Genomic DNA, 25,945 nt, shown 5'->3' with positions numbered 1-25,945 from the left:
ATGGGGATGAGGACGAGCAGACCTGGAGTGCAGGAGAGCTTCAGGCTGCACGCTCTACTCAAATGTGCTGTGGTGAACGTCAATGAAGGATTAAAAAGGTGCCATTCAGACATGCCGGCCAATGGCCCAGATCCTTTAGGAATGACAGTTAGGTTCCCTCCCCACCCTAATCATGGTCAAGTAACCATGACCAACTCCAGACCATGGGAATATGGAATAGACAGTGAGAGAAGGTAGATAGAAACACCAGCCATGACCATGTGAGCAGCCAGAGAAACAAGCCAGATACAGTCATGGGCACATCTTATTTATATATGAGTTCTTTGTGTATAAATATATTTACCAAATATTTCCAGTTTTTTCTGCTCAGTCACCCATTGTCTAACATAAGATATATGACCATGGTTAGCTGCATAGCTGAGCATTGAAGTTAAATGCTATGACAGGGGAATCAGGATTGAAACAAGCTTCACCTTTTTTATGGGAAGAGGGTTGGTTTGTTTGAATGCTCTTTTTGGGAGCATGTGACATGTTTTGTGGTTGTACATGGAATAATTGTATCAGGTTACTTGGAAGGAAACGTGATGTTGCCTTTCTTTGGAGATTAAGTGCAGCTGATAGAGATGTTTGTACGAGAAAGGTTAGCACATGATAAAGCAGCCATAGTATTTACTTGAGAGCAAATGAGATAGGTGTGCTGTGTATATGGGTGAGGCTTCAACTTGTGGGCCAGGCCAATAAAACTTGAATTATAGCATTTACTCAGCCAGTCAGCCCTTTATCACATTCTCCCATGAACACGGATCAGAATGAGAGCTTGATCTGTATAGGGGCACTAGACCTTAAAACAATGATCTAAATCGATCCCCAAATATCCACCCTATCCTTCTTTCTGTTTCTCTCCAAAACATCTCTCTAGATGATCATGCATCCAGATATCTTATATTTTAGAGTGGAGAGCTCACCTCTGAGAGTCTGTTTAGAAGTATCATTGGACCACTAAGAGAGCAGGCATGATCCCTACCTTGCTCCACATGTAAGCAGCCCAGGTCATCCTCTGGGCTGTCACCTCACACGGTCATTTCATACTCAGCTCCCTGTGGACTAAGCGGCCATGTTGCACATGCTCCCTCTGTTCACTGCAGCCCAGGCAACACTCCACACATTTCCCTTTACTTGGGCACCTGTATCCATCCTCCAACACACACACTTCTCTCATTAGTCCCCATCTTTTTCTGGAACTCTCCATAGCATACATTGATCCATCACCTGAGTCCTATCTCCCTTCCTCCCTCAGTCAATCTACCTATTCACATCCCATTCTGAGTTGTGCCCCTCAAGGGACTTTTTCCTCTGTTTCCTCAGGCAGCTTCCCTCAAGGAGCAACCTGACATCTCCCCTGACTCGAGGGTTGAGGAGTAAGCAGACCATGTCAGAGGATGCCCTTGTCCGTAATAAAAGGCTCTGGAATGGCCCAAGCCCCAACAGTGCCTTACCTGGAACCTTCTCTGCAGAGGCTTGTGGGGAGAACAAGCATAGACGTGGAGAGAGAGGGCAGGACAGAGCCCCACTGCCTCACACCCTGGCTACTGAACGTCCAAACAGGGCTTTTCTGAGGGCTCATCAGACGTCCTTCCTCACCCTGGGAATCTCCATTTACTGTGGAGAAGCAGAGGGTCCCACCCAGTCATCACTGTTTCCACTCGTTCTGTCCTGACAGCATCACCAGGAGCAACCGGGCATGGAATTCTGGGATGTTCTTGTATGTGGTTTCAGAGTTTGCACTCTCTCAGCATGCCTCAGGACAGATTAACTCATTGAACTTCTTTAGCCTCTAATTGGAGGGCCTTTGAATGATGCTTCTGCCTCCTCTGCCTCTAACCATAGATCCAGCCACTTCTCCATCCACAATAGTGATGAGAGCTTGGGCCAGAACCCTTTGCATTAATGCTCCCTGGTTAAGAAGCTCCGTTTAATCTCTGCTTAATCCTCATAAATCCAGAATCAAAAGAGAATCTGTTGGGGATTTTCTGCTCTATCTGTCACTTGAGGGAACATTCTTCTTAGTTTCACTCCTCCTTTCCCACGTCGTAAAATAAGCATTTGGTTCTAGCACTGATGGTTTTCGAATAAGCACCTTCCTGACAGCACAAATATTTCCTCAGGAAGAATAAAGGGGCTCGAATGAGGACAGAATGGGCCTGAGCTGAGCCAATCCTGAGGGAAGAGAGGAATCATCCATGACAGATAAAACAGCCCCCAGCCCAGGGGACCCAGGTCAGCCAAGGCAGTTGAGGAGACTAAATATATGGCATCACGGATTCCCACCCAAAGGACATGTCCCAAATCTCTTCTGGAAACCATGCCTCGAGATGCCCATTAGACTTGCTGTGTGCATGAGTAAGTGTCCCCAAGGGCTTTGCTTGAAGTTTGAGTGTAGTCTCAGGGGAGTGAGAGATTTTGAGGAGTGTGGCTCAGAAGATCACATGGGGATACCTTCTCCAAGGGCACTGAACCGTGGAGAGAAACACTTCTGGAGGCGGAGGCCCTAGCTTGTTTTTGTTTTTTTCATTTATTCCTCACTTTAAAAAGAAGTAATTTCTTTATGAAGCATAGTGATATACAATGTTATGTTTCAGGTATACAACAAAATGATTCAATGGTATATATATTCTTTTTATCATATCCCCCCCCCCAGATTCTTTTTTTTTTTTTGGTCATTTGTCTTTTTAGAGCCATACCTGTGGCATATGGGGGTTCCCAGGCTAGGGGTCCAGTCAGAGCTATAGCTGCCAACCTTCACCACAGCTGCAGCAACACCAGATCGAGCTGCATCTGTAACCTACACCATAGCTCATGGCAACGCCGGATCCTTAACACACTGAGCAAGGCCAGGGATCAAACCCACAACCTCATGGTCCTTACTTGTATTCAATTCCACTGAGCCACGACGGGAAGGGTTCTTATAAAATACTGAGAAGGGTTCCCTGTACTATGCAGTAGGTCCTTGTTGATTATCTATTTTATATATGGTAGGGTACATATGTAAATCCCCAATTCTTAATTTATTCCTTCGCACCATCTTACCCCTTTGGCAACTATAACTTTGTTTTCTGTGTCTGTGTCACTATTTCTATTTTGTATATGTTTATTTGTATGATTTTTATTATGCTTCCACATATAAGTGATATCATATGATATGTGTCTTTGGCATATTTCACTTAGTCTGATAATTTCTAGGTCCATTAATGTTCCTTCAAATGGCATTATTTCATATTTTTATGGCTAAGTTTCTGTTGTTGAAATACACCACATCTTCTTTATCTATTGATCTGCTGACCCACATTTGGGTTGCTTCCATGTCTTGGGATTTGTAAACAGTGCTGTGGTGAATATTTGGGTACGTGTCTCTTTTTGATTTTTAGGGTTTTCTCCAGATACGTGCCCAGGAGCGGGACTGCAGGACCATATGGTAGCTCTATTTTTCAGTTTTTTGAGGAACCTCCATACTGTTCTCCACAGAGGCTGAACCAACTTACATTGCCACCAATAGTGTAGGAGGGTTCCTTTTCTCTGCATCCTCTGTAGTATGTAGTATTTGTAGACTTTTTGATGATGTCTTTTCTGACCTGTGTGAAGTGATACCTTATTGTGGATTTAATTTGCCTTTCTCTCAAAATTAGGGATGTTGAGCACCTTTTCATATGCCTACGAGCCATCTGTATGTCTTCCTTTTTCTTTTTGTTTTGTTTTTTAGGATTGCATCTGCAACATATGCATGTTCCCAGGTTAGGGGTTGAGTCAGAGCTGAAGCTGCCAGCATACACCACAGCCACAGCATCGTGGGATCCAGGCTGTGTCTGCAGCCTATGCCACAGCTCAAGGCAATGCCAGATCCTTCAGCCACTGAGCGAGGCCAGGGATGGAACCCACATCCTCGTGGATACTAGTGGGGTTCCTAACCCACTGAACCGTAATGGGAACTCCTGTATACTTCTTGAGAGAAATTACAGATTTATTTATTTAGATCTTCTGACCATTTTTTGGTTGGATTGTTGGGTATTTTAATATTGAGCTGTATGAGCTGTTTGTATATTTTGGAGATTAATCCTCTGTCGTTTGCATCATTTGCAAATGTTTTCTCCCATTTTGAAGGTTATCTAGTTGTTTCCCTTATGGTTTCCTTTCCTGTGCAAAAGCTTTTAAGTTTCACTAGGTCCCAGTTTGCTTTGTTTTTGCTTTTCTTCCCTTTACTTAAGGAGGTGGATCAAGAAAGATATTGCTGCAGTTTATGTCAAAGAGTGCTCTGCCGATGTTTCCTCTAGGAGTTTTATAGCATCTGGTTTTACATTTAGGTCTTTCATCCACTTTGAGTTTATTTGTGTGTCTGGTGGTAGTGAAAGTTCTAATTTCATTCTTCTACGTGTAGCTGAGTCCAGTTTTCCCAACACCATTTCTTCTTCTTCAGTATTGCTCTCTTCCAGTTATTTTCTGTTTGTTCTTAGACCTGTCTGTTTGAATGGCCTTGGCAAGTTCCATAATTCAGAGTACAAGATTTGAATTGGAATCATTTTTTAAAGATGATGTTTATTTTTATTTATTTGTATAATGATTTTTATTTTTTCTATTATACTTGGTTTACAGTGTTTGGCCAATTTTCCACCATACAGCAAAGTGACCCAGTCTCTCTCTCACACACACATGCAAACACACATATATATATACATTCTTTTTCTGATATTATGCTCGATCATGCTCCATCACAAGTGACGAGATATAGTTCCCAGTGCTATACAGGAGCGTATCATTGCTTATCCATTCCAAAGGCTATAGTTTGCATCTATTAACCCCAGATTCCCAGTCCATCCAACTCCCTCCACCTCCCCCTTGGCAACCATAAGCCTGTTCTCCAAGTCCATGAGTTTCTCTTCCGTGGAAAGGTTCCTTTGTGCCATATATTAGATTCCAGATATAAGTGATAGCGTATGGTGTTTGTCTTTCTCTTTCTGACTTACTTCACTTAGTATGAGAATCTCTAGTTCCATCTTTGTTGCTGCAAATGGCATTATTTTGTTCCTTTCTTGTGGATTGAGTAGTATTCCATTGTGTATATGTACCACATCTTAATCCATCCATCTGTCTATGGATATTTAGGTTGTTTCCGTGTCTTGGCTATTGCAAATAGTGCAGCAATGATCATGTGGGCGCATGTGTCTTTTTTAAGGAAAGTTTTGTCTGGATATTTGCCCAAGAGTGGTCTTGCTGCATCATATGGTATTTCTATAGTTTTCTGATGCACCTCTATGCTGTTTTCCATAGTGGTTGTACCAATTTACATTCCCACCGAAAGTGTCCCCCACCTTTTTTCCACACCATCTCCAGCATTTGTTTATGTGGATTTATTAATGATGGCCATTTCTGATTGGTGTGAGATGGTAACTCATAGTGGTTTTGATTTGTATTTCTCTAATAATCAGTGATGTTGAGCATTTTTAAAATGTGCTCGTTGGCCATCTGTATATAGTCTCTGGAGAAATGTCTATTCCGTTCTTTTGCCCTCTTTCAGTTGGGCTTATTTTATTTTTTGCTGTTGAAGTGTAAATGTTGTTTGTGTGTTTTATTTTTTTATTTTATTTTATTTTATTTTTTGGCTTTTGTCTTTTGTCTGTTGTTGTTGTTGCTATTTTTTGGGCTGCTCCCGCAGCATATGGAGGTTCCGAGGCTAGGGGTTGAATCGGAGCTGTAGCCACCAGCCTACGCCAGAGCCACAGCAACGTGGGATCCGAGCCGCATCTTCAACCTACACCACAGCTCATGGCAATGCCGGATTGTTAACCCACTGAGCAAGGGCAGGGACCGAACCCGCAACCTCATGGTTCCTAGTCAGATTGGTTAACCACTGCGCCACGACGGGAACTCCCTGTTTGTGTGTTTTAGAGATTAAGTCTTTGTCAGTTGCATCATTTGAAACTATTTTCTTCCATTCCATAAGTTGTCTTTTTTTTTATATAGTTTCCTTTGCTGTGCAAACTGGTCAGTTTGATTAGGTCCAATTGGTTTATTTTTTATTTTATTTCTGTTGCCTTTGAAGACTGACCTAAGAAAACATGTGTAAGATTGATGTCAGAGAATGTTTTGCTTATGTTCTCTTCCAGGAGTTTGATGGAGTCTTGTCTTATGTTTAAGTCTTTAAGCCATTTCGAGTTTACTTTTCTGCATGGCATGAGGGTGTGTTCTAGTTTCATTGATTTACGTGCAGCTGTCCAGTTTTGCCGACACCATGTGCTGAAAAGACTGTCTTTTTCCCATTTTATATTCTTGCCTCCTTTGCTGAAGATTAAATGACTGTAGGTGTCTGGGTTTGTTTCTGGGTTCTCCACTCTGTTCCATTGGTCTGTGTGTCTGTTTTGGTACCAGCACCGCACTGTCTTGATGACTGTGGCTTTGTCATATTGCCCGAAGTCTGGGAGAGTTATGGCTCCTGCTTGGTTTTTGTTCCTCAGCATTGCTTTGGCAATTCTGGGTCTTTTGTGGTTCCATATAAATGTTTGGATTGTTTGTTGTGGTTCTGTGACAAATGTCATGGGTCATTTGGTAGGAATTGCATTGCATCTGTAGATTGCTTTGGGTAGTATGACCATTTTCACAATATCAACTTTTCCAACCCAGCAGCATGGACTATCTTTCCATCTCTTTGAATCCTCTTGATTTTCCTTGATTAATGTTTTATAGTTCTTTCACCTCCTTGGTCAGGTTTATTCCTAGGTAATTCATTTTAATTGGTATTGTATTTTTGTATTCCTTTCCTAATCTTTCATTACTAGTATACAGAAATGCAGCTGACTTCTGAATATTAATCTTGTAGCTTGCTACTTTGCTGAATTTGTTGATCAGTTCAAGGAGTTTTTGCAGGGAGTCCTTAGGGGTTTCTCCACAGAGTATCATGTCATCCGCATACAGTGACAATTTTCCCTCTTTTCTTCCAACTTGAATAGCATTTATTTCTGTTGTTTGTCTGATGGCTGTGGCTAGGACTTCCAATACTATGTTGAATAGAAGTGGTAAGAGTGGGCATCCTAGTCTCGTTCCAGATGTTAGTAGGAAGGTGTTCAGCTTTTCTCCATTGAGTATTATATTTTCTGTGAGTCTGGCAAAAGTGGCTTTTACTATGTTAAGGTATGTTCCTTCTAGACGCACTTTGGTAAAATTTCTATCATGAATGGATGTTGAACTTTGTCAAATGGTTTTTTCTGCATCTACGTAGATGATCTTGTGGTTTTTCTGTATGTTGAACCATCCGTGTGAACCTGGGATGAATCCCACTTGGTCGTGGTGCATGACATTTTTGATATGTTGTTGGTTTCGGTTGGCTAAAATTTTGTTGAGAATTTATAGAGTCTATATTCATCAAAGATATTGGCCTATGGTTTTGTTTTTTGAATCTCTATTTTATTGCTTTCCTCTCTGATCTTTATGATTTCTGTCCTTTTGCTGACTTTAGGTTTTGTTCATTCTTTTACTACTTGCTTTAGGTGGTGGGTTAAGTTGTCGATTTGTGATTTTTCTTCTTTTTTGAGCAAGGCCTGTATTGCTATGAACTTCCCTCTGAGCACTGCTTGTTTGACATCCCATAGATTTTGAATCTTCATGATCATTGTCCTGTCTTCATGATCATTTGTCTTGAGGTATTTTTAAATTTCGTTTTTGATTTCCTCATTGACCCGTTGCTTTTTAAGTAGCATGTTGTTTAGTCTCCATGAATTCAGTTTTTTCTCATTTCTCTTTCTGTGGCTGGTTTCTAGTTTCATGCCATTGTGGTCAGAGAAGACACTTGCAATAATTTCCATATTCTTAAAATTGTTGAGGTTCGTTTTGTGCCCCACTATGTGGTCAGTCCTTGAGAATGTTCCATGTGCACGTGAAAAGAGTGCATATTCTGATTTTTTTGGATGTACGATCCTGAAAATGCCAAGTCTACGTTTTCTGTTGTCATTTAGGATCTCTCTTGCCTTAGTGATTTTCTGCCTGGAGGATCTGTCCCTTGCTGTGAGTGGGGTGTTAGAGTCTCCTACTAGTCCTGTATTCCTGTCAATTTCTCCTTTTATGTCTGTTAGTATTTGCTGTGTGTATCTGGGTGCTCCTGTATCAGGGGCTTGTATGTGAATGATTGTACTATCTCTTCTTGAATGGATCCTTTTATCATTAAATTACGTCCTTCTTTGTCTTTTTGGATAGCCTTCCTTTTACAGTCTATTTTGTAGGATTTTGGATTGTGATGATCATTGTACAACTGTAAATGTAATAAATTCATTGAGTAATAAAAACATCTATTTTGTCTGATAAAAGTATGGCAACTCCTGCTTTTTTGTCTATTCCATTGGCATGAGATATCTTTTTCCATCCCCTCACTTTCAATCTATATCTGTCCTCTGACCTAAGGTGAGTCTCTTGTAGACAGCATATTGTAGGCTCTTGCATTTTTATTCAGTCTGCCACTCTGTGTCTTTTGGTTGGAGCATTCAGTCCATTGACATTTGAGGTCATTGTTGATAAATATGCATTTATTGCCATGTTAAAGCTTGTTTTCCAGTTGCTTCTCTGTTTCTTCTTTTTTCCTTTCGTTTTGTAGTTGGATGATTTCCATTTATTTTATTCTTGTGTATTTTTCAGTGGTTGTGAATGTAATGTTTGGTTTTGATTTGTGGTTGCCCTGTTTTTTAAGTATGTTAACCCCTTCCTATAACTGCTTGCTGTAGCCTGATAGTCATATAGGCTCAAAAACATTCTTAAACAGAAGAGTCTAGATTTTCTTACTTTCTTTCCCCGCATTCCATGATTTTGAAGTCCTTTTTAACATCTTCATGTTTTACTGTTCCCTGTGGGTTTTTTTTTCTTGCGTTGCTTAACTTTTTTTTATTATTAAATGATACAAAGTATAAACATTGCCTAGATCCAAACAAGTTACAGAAGAACACCTACAAATGCACTATGGACTACATGTGACAATTCTATTTAGCTTCTCTTTTAATGATTTCATATTAGTGTCCAAAATGATCAACTCCAGCATTTTTTCTTTTTTTTAAATTTTCACTTTTTTTCCCGCTGTACAGAATGGGGACCAAGTTACTCTTACATGTATACATTTTTCCCCACCATTTGTTCTGTTGCAGTATAAGTATCTAGACATAGTTGGGGATGCTACTCAGCAGGATCTCCTTGGATCCTGCTGAGTAGCAGGATCCTTGGAAATCCATTCCAAGTTGTATCCGATAACCCCAAGCTCCTGACCCCTCCCACTCCCTCCCTCTCCCCCCAGGCAGCCACAAGTCTATTCTCCAAGTCCATGATTTTCTTTTCTGTGGAAAGGTTCATTTGTGCTGGATATTAGATTCCAGTTATAAGTGATATCTTATGGTATTCGTCTTTGTCTTTCTGACTCACTTCACTCAGTATGAGAGTCTCTAGTTCCATCCATGTTGTTGCAAATGGCATTATGTCGTTCTTTTTTATGGCTGAGTAGTATTCCATTGTGTATATATACACCACATCTTCCTAATCCAATCATCTGTCCTTGTGTTTATCACTTTCACAGTAAGGTTTTTTTCCTTTTAGATCTGTATACTGGCTTATTTAGGCGATTGCCTTCCAATCGTGATTTCCTCTATCCTATTTCTTCTTGTTTTTTATTTAGAGATGCCCTTTCAGGATTTCTTTTAGAATGGGTTTGGTATTGTTGTACTCTTTGGGCTTTTGTTTGTTGGAGAAATTCTTTATTTCTCCTATTTCAAATGATATTCTTGCTGGATAGAGTATTCTAGGATGCAATTTTTTCCTTTTAGAACTTTGCATATATCTTGTTCCTCTCTTCTGGCCTGTAGTGTTTCTGTAGAGAAATCAGCTGATAGCCTTATGGGGGTTCCCTCATAATGAATGCTTTGTGTAGCTCTTGCTGCCTTTAGAATCCTCTCTTTCACTTTTGCCATTTTTCTTATAATAGGTCTTGGTGTGGGCCTGTTTGGATTCAACTTGTTTGGGGCCCTCTGTGCTTTTGTAGATTGATGTCTGTTTTCATTAGATTTGCAACGTTTTCAGCCATAACTTCTTCAAATATATTCTTGATCCCCTTTTTGTTCCTTCTCCTTCTGGAATCCCTATTATGCATAGATTGGCCCACTTTATATTATCCCATGGGTCTCTTATATTGCTCTCATGTTTTTTTCATTTGGTTTTCTGTCTGCTGTCCTGATGGGGTGATTTCCATTATTCTACCTTCCAAGTCACTAATTAGTTCCTCTGCATTATTCATTCTGCCCTTCCGTGCCTTTAGCTCTCAGTTTGTGTCTCTGCCAAGGAATTTTCTAGTTTATCTTGGCTTCTCCTTATATTTTCTCTTTCCTTTGTAAAGTAATCTGCATCACTGCCTATATCCGTTCTTAATTCCTTCATATTCACCCTGAATTCCTTCAGTATTTTCACTCTTTCCTCTTTGAACTCAGGGTCTATTAGACTGCAGGGGTGTGTTTCATTGTTTACTGCTTCAGGAGAATTCGGCTGTTCTTTTAACTGGGAATGGTTTTTGAGCTTCTTCATTTTGCTTGTTTTTTTTTTTTGATTTTTCTGTGAGGTTATGGAAACCAAGCTGTAGTCTTGGAGGGCTATTTCTATGCAAGAGTGCCCCTCTGTATTTTATAGGGGATTACTATTTATTTTTGGCTTTGCAGTTGGGATATTTGCTGTCTGTTTCTTCAGTGTGAGGAGGCTGTTATCCCCAGGGTGCTGAGTGTGTTTGCAGGGAGAATGAGGCAAAGGGTAGGGCTAGTAGTGAGTGCCTGGTTGCTGGGCTCTTGACAGTAGCAAGGACCTGCAGGAAGGTGGCACAGGCTCCTCCTAGCTGCAGGGCTCTGGGAAGCGGTAATGAGGCTCAGGCCAATTGAGATGGTGCCCAGAACATTTGACAGTGGCGGTTGCAAGGTGTGTGGGTTTCCAGAGGAGTGAGAGCAACAACCCGTGGCAATTGGTTGCAATGCCCTCCTCTGTGGTGCCCTCTGAGGGGACGAGGGCTGTAAGTGGTGCCTGTTGATGGACCTCTAGTGGTGGTGGGCCATGTCCACTTCTGGAGTCAGTGATAACTGTGGTTTGCCCCACCAGCTGTAGACCACACAAGAAGCACCCTGTCCTGCTTAGCCCACACAGGAGGTGCTACACAGGCTGCTCCTGGTGGCAGGGTCCTGGGAAGAGACATCGATCAAGCATGTATTGGTGCTGCCTGGACCATTTGGCAGAGGAAACAGCAGGTTGGGCATATTCCCAGGGTAGTGAGAGCAACAACAGGTGGTGCTCTGTTGCAGTGCCTTTTTTGCCAACCTCTGAGGTGACTGGGGCTGCACGTGGAGCCTGTTCACAGACCCCTAGTGGTGGCAAGCCATGCCTCCCCCTGGTTTCTGAGATGACAGCTGTGATTTGTCCCTGCTGCTTATAGATTACACAAAAGGCACCATGTTGCACTTAGCTCCCTGCTGCCCTTAGCCCATACAAGGGGTGCGTGGACACCAGTAGCCTTCACAGGAAGTGCCCGGTTTTCTGGAGTCAAAGAAAGTGGCCTCTCACCACCTGTAGCCTGCACCAGAGGCCCCGCACCCTCCAAGAGCCTGTGCATATACAGGGAGGTTCCCATGGTGGTCCACTCCTCCTCTCACCCTGCCTAAAAATGGCAGCTTGTTGCTCCTCCACCTGGGTTCCCATGGCTCTGACATTCCATTCCCCAGCACATGGCACACCACTCCCTAGCCCCTCAGGTTGTCTCCACACAGCCAGCCCTAGTCCTCTCCCTGCAACTGACCTCTGGAGCCTGAGTCCCAGTGCCCAACCCCCACCTGAGTGTCTCAGGCTGTGGTGTCTGGGGCAGTGGTGCAGATGATCTGTGTGACTCTCCTTCTGCTTTGCGCTCCTCAGTCCAGCTGCTGTGCTTTTCCTGGCAACATTGAGTTCCCTCCGTCTTGGCTGATCTCCCTGTGGTTAGGTGGCTTCCCAGGTTGTGGGTTCCTTTTCTCTTTCACAGATCCATCTCATGAATGCTAGTCCTGTCCTGATTCCTTCACTCTCTCTCTCTTTTCTTTTATTCCACCCAGTTATACGGAGGGTTTCTTGCCCTTATTGGAGGTTGAAGTTCTTTGGCCAGCATTCAGTAAATGTTCTGCACAAATTATTATACATATAAATGTGTGTTCTTTGATGTGTTTGTGGGAGAAGCGAGCAAAACTTCTTATTCCTCCACCATCTTGATCCTCGATTCTAGAATCATTTTGAATTAAAAGATTAATTCTAAGAAAGACTGATCTCTTTGCAATAAAGTTTTCCACTCAGGACTATAGGTTATTTCCATTTATCTTAGAATTTTCATTTTATTTGCTGAAGTGTTACTATGTTTTGGACTGGTTATTTGGGTTAAGCAATGCATTGTTTCTTGTACTGTTGTAGCCTACTTCTTAGCTGCAGTTAATTGTGAAGTAATCCTTTTACACTTCTAAGGGATGAAAAAAGTATTTTGTTTTTGTTTTCTTTTTAGGGCTACCCTTTTTCGGGCATATGGAATTTCCCAGGCTAGGGTCACATTGGAGTTTCAGATGCTGACATATATCCCAGACACAGCAATGCCAGATCCAAGCCACATAGGCAAGCTATACCGCAGCTTGTGGCAACACCCAATCCTTAAGCCACTGAGGAAGCACAGGGGAGCAAACCTGCATGCTCATGGATACTAGTTGGATTCTTAACCTGCTGAGTCACAACAAGAACCCCTAACAAGTTTTCTTTCTGTTTAAGATATTTCTTTCTTTCTTATTCTTTTTTTATATTACTGAATGAATTTATTACCTTTATAGTTGTACAATGATCATCATAACCCAATTTTGTAGCACTTCCATCCCAACCCCCCCCACCTGTCTCCTTTGGAAACCATATGGTTTTCAGTCTGGGAGTCAGTATCTGTTCTGCAAAGAAGTTCATTGTATCCTTTTTTAGATTCTGCTTGTACGTGATAGCATTTGATGTTGGTGTCTCATTGTTTGACTGACTTCACTTTAGCATGATAATTTCTAGGTCCATCCATGTTGCTAAAAATGCTGTTATATCATTCCTTTTAATGGCTGAGTAATAGTTCGTTGTGTCTCTGTACCACATCTTCTTGATCCACTCCTCTGTCAATGGACTTTTAGGTTGTTTCCATGTCTTGGCTATCGTATACAGTGCTGCAATGAACATCGGAGTACATGTGTCTTTTCAAGTCATGGTTTTCTCTGGACAGATACCCAGGAGGGGGATTGCTGGGTCAAATGGTAGTTCTATGTTTAGTTTTCTGAGGAATCTCCATACTGCTTTCCACAGTGGTTGCACCAATTGACAATCCCACCACGAGTGCACCAGGGTTCCTTTTTCTCCACCCCCTCTCCAGCACTTATAGTTTGTAGACTTTTGGATGATGGCCCTTCTGGCTGGTGTAAGGTGGTACCTCAGAGTGGTTTTGATTTCCGTTTCTCTAATGATGTTGAACATCTTTTCATGTGTTTTTTGGCCGTATGTATGTGTTCTTTGGAGAATTGTCTGTTGAGATCTTCTGCCCCTGTTTTGATGGGGTTGTTTGTTTTTTGGTATTGAGCTGTAGGAGGTGTTTATAAATTTTGGAGTTTAATCCCTTGTCAGTCAATTCATGTGCAAACATTTTCTCCCATTCTGTGGGTTCTCTTTTCGTTTTGCTTAGGGTTTCCTTTGCTGAGCAGAAACTTTTAAAAAATTGTTTATTAATGTATAGTTGATTTAGAATGTTGTGCCAATATCTACTGTTCAGCAAAGTGACTCAGTTATACACATATGTACATTCTTTTTTGGCTGCCCTGCGGCATGTGGAGTTCCTGGGTGAGGGATCAGATCTGAGCTGCAGTTGTGACCTAAGCCACAGCTGCAACAATGCTGATTCTTTTTTTTTTTTTAGTTTTTTTTATTACTCAAATGAAGTTATCACATCTATAGTTGTATAATGATCATAACAATCCCATTTCACAGGATTTTCATCCCACAACCCAGGCACATCCCCCCCCACTGCCCAAACTGTCTCCTTTGGAGACCATAAGTTTTTCAATGTCTATGAGTCAGCATCTGTTCTGCAAAGAAGTTCCGTCTGTCCTTTTTTCAGATTCCACATGTCAGGGAAAGCATTGGATGTTGGTGTCTCATTGTATGGCTGACTTCACTTATCATGATAGTTTCTAGGTCCATCCATGTTGCTAAAAATGCCAGTATTTCATTCCTTTTAATGGATGAGTAATATTCCATTGTGTATGTGTACCACATCACTGAGCAGAAACTTTTAAGTTTGATTAGGTCCCATTTTGTTTATTTCTGTTTTTACTGTCATGACTCTAAGAGGTGGATCTGAGAAGATGTTTCTGTCATTTATGTCAGAGAGTGTTTGGCCTATGCTTTCCTCTACGAGTTTTATAGTGTCTGGTCTTATACGTAGGTCTTTAATCCATTTGGAGTTGATTTTTGTGTATGGTGTTAGGGAGTGTTCTCATTTCATTCTTTTCCATGTGGCTGTCCATTTTTCCCAGCACCACTTATTGAAAGGGCTGTCTTTTCACCACTGTATATTCTTGCCTCCTCTGTCATAGATGAGTTGGCTGTAGGTGCGTGGGTTTAATTCTGGGCTTTCTATCTTGTTCCACTGATCTAGATTTCTTTATTCGTGCCAGTACCATATGGTTTTGATGACTGTTGCTTTGCAGCATAGTCTGAAGTCCGGGAGCCTGATTCCTCCAGCTCCATTTTTCTTGTCAGGATGGCTTTGGCTATTCCGGGTCCTTTGTGCTTCCAAACAACCTTTAAAATATTTTGTTTGAGTTCTGTGAAAAATGTCCTTGGTAATTTGATAGGGATTGCATTGAATCTGTAGATTGCCTCAGGTAGTAGGGTAGTTTTGATAATAGTGACTCTTCCAGTCTAAGAAGCATGGTATGTCATTCCATCTATTCGTGTCATCTTTGATTTCTTTCATCAGTGTCTTATAGTTTTCAGAGTAGGGGTCTTTTGTATCTTTAGGTAGGTTTACTCCAAGGCATTTTATTCTAATTTTCTAATTTTATTGATTTGAGTCTTATCTCTTTTTTCTTGATAAGTCTGGCTAAGGGTTTATCAATTTTGTTGATCTTTTCAAAGAACCAGCTTTTTGTTTCATTGATCTTCTTTATGGTTTTCTTCTTTTCTATTTCATTGATTTCTGCTCTGATCTTTATTTCTTTCCTCCAACTAACTTCAGGTCTTGTCTGCTCTTTTCTCTAGCTGCTTTCAATGTAAAGTTAGCTTGTTTATTTGAGCTTTTTCTTGTTTCCTGAGGTAGGCTTGTATTGCTATAAACGTTCCTCTTAGAATGCCTTTTGCTGCATCCCATAGGTTTGGGAGTGCTGTATCTCTAAATTGGGAGTCAGCAATCCGAGGAGAGTTTGGCTTTGTAAATCTGTGGGGGCATTTCATGCAGTTGCAGTTGTCTCAGAATTTTCATCCTTTGTCAGGTTGAATGACATTCAGCTGACTTCATCCATGTCCACAGGCAAAGTTACATGGTCCTTTGTGTTCCTGTCATGGCTAAGTGTTTAATGAACCTGACTAGTATCGGGTTCAATCCCTGGCCTTGCTCAGTGGATTAAGAATCCAGTGTTGCTGTGAGCTGTGGGATAAGTCACAGACATGACTTTCTTTCCTGTTACTTACTCATTACTCAGCCTTTTCTGTTATTTGTTTGTTATTCTTGGTTATTTTTCTATATTGTTTTGTGATTCAATAAAATTGGAACAACAAAAATTGGAACAGTAATAAAATAATAAGAGTTTCACCTTGGTGAAATTTCCCCTATTCCGATCTAATACAAGCAAAAGCAAAGTGTTCTTTGGTTTGTTACAAGTAAAAATAGGTTTTAGAGTTAGGTAACTGTGGAGTGTACAATAGGTTAGAATAGGTTAGACATACATCATTCTTGATGGAGAAATATAATCTTGCTTTTAATAAGTTTTGTAGGGAGCTCTTAAGTTTTATGAAATTAAGTTGCTCTGATATAAAAAATATTTTCTCATACTGTCTCCTGACCATAACGCTTTGAAGTTAGTACCTTAAGCTTTAATCTAAAAAATGAGTTTTTGTAAATGTTAAATTCTTGTGCTTATGACCTTTCTAGTTGTTAAAGCTTAGCTTAAAACAATAACGGGTGGCGTTTGCTAAAAGTAACCACAAGACGTTTTATACCGAATTGCCTTATTTTCATATAATGATTTTTCCACATAATGTTTTGTACCCATTATAATTTTGCACGATGCATTGTATCTGTTAGTTTTAATTAAAATTCTTAGAACACATTGTATATCTACTGTACCATGTAGTCTAAAAGTTAACCTTTGAGAATATGATCTAAGCACTGTGATGTAAGTTACAATTAAGCTGTCTATATAAACTGTTACCTATGCTAATAAAATCTGAGCAGTCCAGCACCCTGAAAGAAGGGACCAAGAGGCTGCCTCCGTGTGCTTCGCCGACACTGTCCATCCCCGGAGGGAATACCCTGGCTGCTGGAGCTGGACTCTGGCATGGAGTCCCTGCCAATGTATTTCCTGAGAACAGTGGGGGGTTTAGCCTTGGCTTCTGTTTCCCAGGCTTCCCCCCAGCTCTGCCTGTTCCCTAAACCACAGACTAAGAAGGAGGGTTGTCCATTGCAGAAACGTTTCCGCGATGATCTCTCTGATGTGGTGCTTTCTGATCCTGCACTTTCTTTCACTGTCTGTGTGCAGCTCACACGATCCCTCCTGCTTATCCAAAATGAAGCCCAGTGTCTGCAGGGAGGGAGATGTGATCATTGGTGGCTTTTCCTCACTTTATTCACTTTTTCAAGATCCGGAATATTTTTGGAACGTTTCAACACCATCCTGGCAGAGATGGGTATCTTTTCCAGTGAAGTGTTTTTCCCTTTCTTCTCTTTCCTCTTTCAAGTTTCCATAGTTTTATTTTCTGATTATGAGGAAGGATCTCTCTTGAAGCTTCAGGTAGTGAAACAAATGTGCTCTGAGTTCACGTTCCCCCTTCTGCCTGTGTCCACTGTTCATCCTCCTCTCACTTATTCTCCTTCCATGGACTGATTTTCCTTTCAAGGTGGAGGCAGAAATCCATCGTTCTTCCTTCAGCCCTACTTCCATTCTTGCCCCTCACACCTCCCTTGGTACCTCATATTAGAACTCTCCCCATGCCCCTTCTCTTGCTTCTTGGCCAGGACACAGGTGAGAAGGGGGAACCCAGTCACCCTCTGCCCTCCCGCATCCTGCTCTCATTGTTCTAGCAGTGTGGATGTGTGGCATCCTCAGAACTGCAGCCCCTGTGCAGAGGGCAGTGCTAAGAGGCTACGGAAAATGTTCTCCTACAGAGTCAGACATCTGTTAATGCTGAGGATGCTCACGGACAGTATCCCTGAAGAGGAGGTCTCTGTCATACATGCAGATACCTCATTTTGTCTAACTATCACCTTCCTTGGTGAAATACCCACACTTGTTACTATTGCATTAGGCATGGTCCCTAGCCTCTTTTCCTAGGTGCCAGCTCAGAGTGAGGAAGCCGTAGCCTGAGAGGGCTTTTCTCCTATTAGGTTCTCTTTCACTAGTGTTTTCAGAGACATTAGAGATTGGGGCTTCCTTATTTTTTTCCTACATTTAATTAATTAATTAATTAATTAATCTTTTATTTTCTCTTATGCCTTCTTTTTATTGTTATTTCCCCAACACAATTTTTTTCCCACTGTACAGCATGGGGAGCCATTTACACATGCAAGTATACATATTTTTTCTCCCACTGTCATGCTCCATTGGAAGTATCTAGACATAGTTCTCAGTGCTACACAGCAGGATCTCATTGTTAATCCATTCCAAAAGCAATAGTTTGAATCCATTAACCCCAAGTTCCCCATCCCTCCCACTCCCTCTGCCTCCCCCCCAGGCAGCCACAAATCCATTCTCCAAGTCCATGATTTTCTTTTCTGTGGAAATGTTCATTTGTGCTATATATTAGATTCCAATTGTAAGTGATATCATATGGTATTTGTCTTTTTCTGACGGATTTCCCTCAGTATGAGAGTCTCTGGTTCCATCCATGTTGCTGCAAATGGCATTATGTCATTCTTTTTTATGGCTGTGTATATATACCACATCTTCCTAATCTGATCATCTATCAATGGGCATTTGGGTTGTTTCCATGTCTTGGCTATTGTGAATAGTGCTGCAAAGATCATGCAGGTGCATGCGTCTTTTTTAAGGAACGTTTTGTCTGGATATATGCCCAAGAGTGGGATTTCTGGGTCATAGGGTAGTTCTATGTATAGATTTCTACGGTACCTGCATACTGTTCTCCATAGTGGCTGTACCAGCTTGCATTACCACCAACAGTGCAGGAGGGTGAGTAAAGGGAACTTTTAAGAGATTACTAAGGACAGCTAGGTGGGGCTGAATGTAACTCTGTGGTCAATATTTTCTGAATTTTGTACCTAGATTTTTTTTTGGTTCTCATGTTCTCAGGTACCTCCTCAATGAATGTCTGACAACAAAGTGCCCAGCTTGAGTTTAATACTATACTAGCTGATTTAAATATCATATCCCATTAATTTATGTATATATACACACACAGAAAATTATGTTACATAATATTTAAATATATGTATGTGTATCATATATATATACATGCTGTAATTATAGTTTAAGTTACTTTCATAGGTGTTACCATATTTGATTTTTAATGAAGTAACTGCTTTTAAATTTAAAGTTGAAAAAGAATGAAAATCTTGGTGAAGTCCTGCAGCTAACAGGTCACCTGTATCCCCATGAGAATTCTGTCTGCCACTCTATTACATCCCCTCCAGTTCCACCCTCTTCTGAAGAGCATCCAGTTTAACAACAGTGCTGGGGATTGGGTATTTTTGGATCAGCATAGAATCCCTGGGAAAGAATATGATATTCTCAACTTTTGGTACTGTCCTGATGGACAGTGAAAGTAGGACAATTTTCCCCCGAGGCTCCAGGTGGTCCAGATGTTTCCATACATGAAGAGTTGATGGAGTGGGCCATTGGGTTTATTGATGACACATAGCTCTTTAGAACATCCTGGCCATGAGCCCTTGGTGATCTCTGCGTGCTCAATAGGAGAAGCACAGACTCCCACTTCCAACCCGATTAATGGTCTCAGCTCCCTCCATCTTGAATAGTTGTCCTCTCCTACTACCTGACACATGGGGGGAAAATACATCTAATTAAGACTTTAACGTTTTTCTCTTCATGCAGGAGAGAAAAGCATCCAAGCCAGGAAATGGATGGGCTGCTTTTTAAAAAATCACACTTGTTGGTTGTCCCTGAAACACTCTGGGGACCCAGGACTAGATCACGTGTACAGGTTTTAACAAGACTTTCCTCTGATTTCTTGAGACTCCTCACTGTGTGTGCAGCAGGAGCTGTGGCCCTGGATGGAGGCAAGCTCCCCAGTGGGGAAAGGCTGCCTGCTGTTTGACTGCATGTGCTGCCCAGAGAAGGAGGTGTCCATTGCCACCGGTACTGATCTGGGGACTCTCCTCCTCACCCACTCCGCTCTATGCCTATTTGTCCCTGCAAATGGGAAGGACCTAGAATAGGACAGTATTACTCAAGATCTTCTTTTATTTACTCAGTAATTTCTCTATTCAAGCTAGTAATCCTCCCTAGGAGAGGATATTCATTTGTTCGTCTTATTCCTGCTCATCTTTGGGACCCTTAGCATGACCTTCTCAAGACCATATTTTCAAAAGACTGTCCCAAATAGACCTATGTTTGTTGTGACTGTACAAGGTAATATGTGTTAGTGTTAGTAGCTTGGTTTTCTTGTGTTTCTCTCAACCAAACTCCAGTCACACTAAACATTGGATCTTATTCGGTTTCCTTTCTCCAGGGCCTGGCACCACTCATAACTGAAGGAAGTGTCCAGAAATCAATTGTGTGGTTTCACAAGTGGGAGAGCCTTGTGTATTCCTGCTGGGGGCCAGCATGTACAATGGGCTGAGGACACATCCTGGTTTCCTGGTTGCTCACCCCTCCCTGAGCTCCGCTAGTTCAGAGGCAGGAGGGGAGGTGGACATGGGGAGTGACCATGAGGAACGGGGGCCTAATACAGAGATGTGGGGAGTAGTTGACATGACTTTGGGGTTCAGAAAAATTTCCACAAAGGATGCAAGTTTATTACGGAGTTGTCAAAGACATAAGCATGTTATTAGCTGAATGAAGGGAGGAAGATTTCCTTGGAGAAAATAATTAAAATGGTATGTTTCCACCACACTTTGAGGACTTGAAAGAAATCTAATGTGGCTGAAAAAAAGGCAAATTGGAAGGCAAAAGCGTGGCTCTTTTGTCTCATCTCATTGTTGAGAATTTAGCCAAATGGATAACTGCCTTTGTAGGCAACAATGTATGCCTGCAACAGATACATATTGTCAGTTAGATGCACAGCCCATGTCCAAGGATGTAATGTGATCTGCAATTAGCATCGATTGGGAGAGTGAGTTGTAGATACATACCTGCATCCCTGCTTTTTTCCGTTAAAAAAATCTGTGTCAGTAGATGTTATCAACATGACCATTTTACCGTGAGAATATTTGTGAACAGGTAAACCATGACTCCCCAAAATATGGAATAATCATGTATCAAAGATTTTTATGGGACAAATACATTAGCATTTACATAATTTGTTCCAAGGCTTGTTGCAAAATGGGTTTATATGGTTCATCAATAAAGGCTTTTTTTGCTGTTAAGGTCCCCCCCTGCAGCATATGGAGTGCCCCAGGTTAGGGGTCGAAATGGAGCTGCAGCTGCCAACCTACACTACATCCACAGCAACACAGGATCCAAGCCACACCTGCCACCTACACTTCAGCTCATAGCGACACAGGATCATTAACCCACTGAGCAAGGCCAGGGATAAAACCTGCATCCTCATGGATACTAGTCAGGTTTGCTAGAACTGAGCCACAACAGAAACTCCAGCAAAAGCACATTGACAATAGGACATGAACAGAACCATGTTAGAACACAATTGATAGGTCAGATAGAAAATGCCTATGTGCTACGATAAAACCATAAACTTTGGGTGTATCTTTCTACTGGTTCATCAGATCTATAGATCAAACTGCAACTTCACAGTGTTTGAGCTCTAATGAAAAGGTAAATCCCAAAGTCAAACAGAAACCTTTTGCTGGAGAAATACCTAAGCCTTGAGTTGGCTTGGTAAATGATGCTGGGGTATGCCACCAAAAGCACTTGTCATCCTCTTGCCTTGTTTCCAGGTATTGAATAATTTCTTAACAAATTAATGAGATCAGACCCCTAGGAAATGGAAGCGCCCAAATTTGAGGACTTCTAACTCCAAATCTTATTCTCTTGCAAATAAACCGCACTGTACTTGAACATCCCCAGCCTAATGAGATCAGCAGAATGTAGAGAAAAGGGAAATAAAGTGTAAAATGAGGTCATAGACCTAAAAAATAGGGCATGTTGGGGAGCTATGGAGTCAATAAGCCTTACACAGGCAAGGAATGCTACTCGGCGGAGATGAGTCAAGCCCAGTCTAGAGACAGGTGTTTACAATTAGTCGTGTGGGAAAGGGAGGAAGTGACGCCCCAGGAAGAAGAGAACGTGTGTGTGAGGTTCACAGGTGTGAGGACACAGGGGTGTGTTGAGCTGAAGGGAGGTTTCCCTTAAGGTCTTTGTAGTCATGAAGGACCTCAAAGGGCTGCTCACCAAAAGGGCATGAGGTCCAGACAGGACCTGAGAATTCCGTGAAGCCTTCAGGAACCAGGTAATCTTCACTCACTTTGACCCATCCCATAATTTGTCTTAAAGAGGAAAGCTTATGAATTGTATTGTTTGCTTTTGTTTAGTATAATTGAATATAAAAATCTTGCCAGTATTTGGACTATTTTGGACTCCATTCTCCAACTCTAAATTGAATGTTCCTTCAAGTTTGTTGGTTTGAAAATATTTTAAAAGCCCGAATTGACTGCGATGCGGTCTTTCTTTAATGAACATGATTAACTTATTCCAAAGGTTATTCAAATGTTATTTATTCATGTTTTGCAAATGAGATTGGTGTATGGTTTCCTTTTTCATGATATAGTTCTGAAATTAAATCTTGATGAAATCCTCTGGAGAAAGTGTATCACAATACAGAAATGTCTCTGAATCCTGATATTCTACGGGAATGAGAGCTTTTCAAGAGAAAAGGTTGAGATGAACATGGAAACTAGCAAAAGGGTGCATGAGGGAATGAGCATAGGCTTTCAAATCCGACTACAGTGAGTGCGGCCAGGATTTCAGTAAGGGAGGTGAGGGGCAGGACATACACCTTCACGGAGGCGCCTGGGGTCAGGCAGGGGCAGGTCTGGTGCCTGAAAGAGAATCCAGCTTCAATTTCGCCCCTTTGGGTGACCTATTTGCCTTGGCCTCATTCAGCCCCTCGGTCCTGAATCTACATCCCAGCCCTGCTCGCACCACCTCCATGATCTCAGGTGCCTTACATCAGCCTTTTAAGCCTCAATTATTTTCTTCTGCAAAGCAGTTGCTTCTCTCTCTCTACTTCCCAAGGTTCTGTGAAAACCCAGTGAGGTATATTCTAGCAAGCACATTGCCTGGAGTGTCACAGCTGCACAGGGATGTTGGTTTCTTAAGCCTCCCTAGTCTATGCTGGGGCAGGGTGGTAGGGAGTCCCTGTGGGAGCAGTGGGTAGAATGTAGATAATTACAGAGCTCTTTCTTTCTTTGTTTCTTCAGCCACATCGCTGGCATATGGAAGTTCCTGAGCTAGGGGTTGAATCGGAGCTGCAACTGCCAGCCTACACCACAGCCACAGCTGTGGCTGTGAGGGATCCGAGCCTCATCTGTGACCTACACAGCAGCTCATGGCAATGACAGATATTAACCCACTGCCCAAGGGCAGGAATTGAACCCACATACTCATAGATACTAGTGGGGTTCTTAACCTGCTGAGCCAAAATGGGAGCTTTGAATTAGAGCTTTGTTTCTTGGCTAGGAGTTTGTACTCCATCTAGAACAGTGGTTCTCACAGTGTCCTACATATACCAATAGCATCAGCATGACCTGGGAATGTGTTAGAAATGGACATTCTGGGTTTCTCAGGCAGAAAGTCCACTGGGGGCGGGATCAGCAACCTTATTTCATGATCCCTCCATAGGATTCTAATGGGTGCTCATGTTGGAGAATCATGTTGTAGAAGAACTTGAGAGTAGTTGTGGCATTTGAATCAAGAAAGTAGTATCAAAGTATTGAAATAAGAGCAACGTTCAGAGCTGTGACTGAATAAATGATGGATGACAGGATTCAAGGCAGAAGGCAGGGAGCCTCATTAGGGAGATATTCTGTTAAAGCAACTGCTGAGTTATGCAAGTCTCAACAATAATAGTGAAAGTGACCATGCCTAGGACAGAGTTTGCAGTGGTGTGGAAATAGCAGAAATACTGTCAATGGGAAGCTTCTTAGTGAGGGTGTGTCTTGGTCCTCTCTAGATCTGCAAAGCCTGGGATATTAGCAGGGTCACAGCAGGCTGACAATAGATGCTTGCTTTTGAGTGAATGAACCCAGGGGATGTCCTACTCTGCTCATATTAAGTGAAACAGTTGATGTTCTTTCTTTCTTTCTTTCTTTCTTTCTTTCTTTCTTTCTTTCTTTCTTTCTTTCTTTCTTTCTTTCTTTCTTTCTCTCTTTCTTTCTCTCTTTCTTTCTCTTTCTTTCTCTTTCTTTCTCTTTCTTTCTCTTTCTTTCTTTCTTTCTCCTGAAGGATATAGATGTTCCTGGGCCAGGGGTCAAACCAGGGCCATAGCAGCAACCCAGATGAGCCACATGAGAATTCCTGTCATTTCAATTTCAAAGAAAAAAAAACTTGTTCTCTGGCATATGACGATTAGTAAAACAGATGATGTGAATGCTCCTTGGCCTTTGATATACCAGGCGAACCTAGACATCGTGAACTTGGAATTTTTTCTCTCTGTTCTATTCCTTTTTTGCTGTTGAATTAGAGTCTTCTGAACAAATGTGAGTATGTGAAGAGTTCATGAGAATCACTGAACCCACGGTAATGGCACGTTGCTTTTCTTGCCAGATAGGAAGCAATGTGTGAGGTGTGCAGAGGATCAATACCCAAATAGTGACCAAGACCATTGCCTCTCAAAGGTGGTGACCTTCCTGGCCTGTGGAGATCCTCTGGGGATGGTCGTGGCCTGCACAGCCCTTGGTCTGTCTGTGCTCACAGCTGGGGCTCTTGGGGTCTTTGTGAAGCACAGGGACACCCCATAGTCAAAGCTAATAACTGGGCTCTCAGCTATATCCTGCTCATCTCCCTCATCCTGTGCTGCCTCTGCTCCTTCCTCTTCCTTGGCCATCCCAACACTGCCACCTGCCTCCTCCAGCAAATGACCTTTGGGGTCATCTTCACCGTGGCCATTTCCACCACTTTGGCTAAAACCATCACTGTGGTCCTGGCTTTCAAGGTCACAACCCCAGGGAGAGAGATGAGGCAGTGGTTGCTCTCAAGGGCCCCCAATGCCCTCATTGCCATCTGCTCCCTGATTCAAGGGACTTTCTGTGCAGTCTGGTTGGGGACCTCTCCCCCTTTCATGGACATAGATGCACATTCGGAGGCTGCCCCCCTGATGGTCATGTGCAACAAGGGCTCTGCCATGATGTTGTATCTTTCCTTAGGATACTGGGTTTCCTTGGCCCTCTTGAGTTTCACCTTGGCTTTCCCGGCCAGGAGCCTGCCTGACACTTTCAAAGAAGCCAGGTGGCTGACATCCAGCATGCTGATGTTCTGTAGTGTCTGGATCGCATTCCTCCCTGTGTACAATAGCTCCAAGGGGAAGGTCACGGTGGTGGTGGAGGTCTTTTGCATCTTGGCTTCCAGTGCTGGGTTACTAGGGTACATCTTTGTTCCCAGTTGCTACCATAGTCTCCTCAAGTTGGAGAGGAATACCCTGCCCAAACTAAGGGGTAAATCCAACTCTGGGAGAAAATAAATATTATAGGATGGGGTGTGTGTTTCCTAAGACAATTAGAAAGCTTGAAAATGAAAGAAAACCCTGAAGAGTTGTCTCCCCACACCTTGCCATGAGTACCTGTCTGTTCTGGCATCATTTTTTCCCTTGATTTGGAATGCCCTGGTTATGTTCATTACATCCTTGGATATAAATCTCTGTTCTGCACTAACTCTTCTTTCATTGATTCTTTTCTTGAATGAATACCCTTTTCTTTTCACTTCCTAGATTTCATAGCATGTCCTGACAGCTGATAACAGCTATATTTTGGTATTGCTGTTTTGCAGTTAGTTTGTTTACTCATAATAATTTCCTCTTAAATTTTTGAAAGGTCTTGGCAAGTTCCATAATACACAGTATAGCATTTGGGTTGGAATTGTTTTGATTTCATAGATTAATTTGAAGAAGGACTGACTTCTTTGTGGCAAAGTTTCCCATTCAGGAATTCATGTTAACTTTCCCTTTATTCTAGCCTTTTCATTTTATTTATTAATGCTTTATTATATTTATTAATGAGTCATTTCTAGTTATTTGGGTTGTGAAGTAATGTTTGTTCTTTTTTGAGTGTACTGGTGGACTCCTATTAATTGCAAGTTGATTCGAAAAATCCCAGGATTCTTAGGATTCTAAGACGTGGATAATAATACAACGTTTTTTCTACTCTAGATACTTATTTCATTCCAGTTGTGTTGATGAGAGCCTTTGACACTCTGCTTAATAGGAGTCGTAACTGTGAGCTTTGTGTTCTTGTATTTGGTGGAAATGTTCCTTATGTTTTTTCACTAAGATATATATTTGTGGTTTTCGA

The 25,945-nt window shown here is 41.8% G+C and overlaps 1 protein-coding gene across 1 annotated transcript; it reads left to right on the top strand.

The window, feature by feature from the left end:
• On the top strand, positions 1 to 25,119 carry LOC125126925 (vomeronasal type-2 receptor 116-like). The gene is given in 7 exon segments (XM_047779263.1): positions 1 to 147; positions 1,366 to 1,410; positions 1,721 to 1,762; positions 19,497 to 19,575; positions 19,578 to 19,619; positions 24,207 to 24,386; positions 24,389 to 25,119. Coding segments are annotated over 7 exon segments (1,266 nt in total).
• Positions 25,120 to 25,945: the final 826 nt, after the last annotated feature.

This window comes from Phacochoerus africanus, chromosome 5 (genome assembly GCF_016906955.1).
Source record: "Phacochoerus africanus isolate WHEZ1 chromosome 5, ROS_Pafr_v1, whole genome shotgun sequence".
Taxonomy (NCBI): Eukaryota; Metazoa; Chordata; class Mammalia; order Artiodactyla; family Suidae; genus Phacochoerus; species Phacochoerus africanus.
Note: the sequence above shows the minus strand (reverse complement) of the source record. Positions and strands in the feature narration are given on the sequence as shown.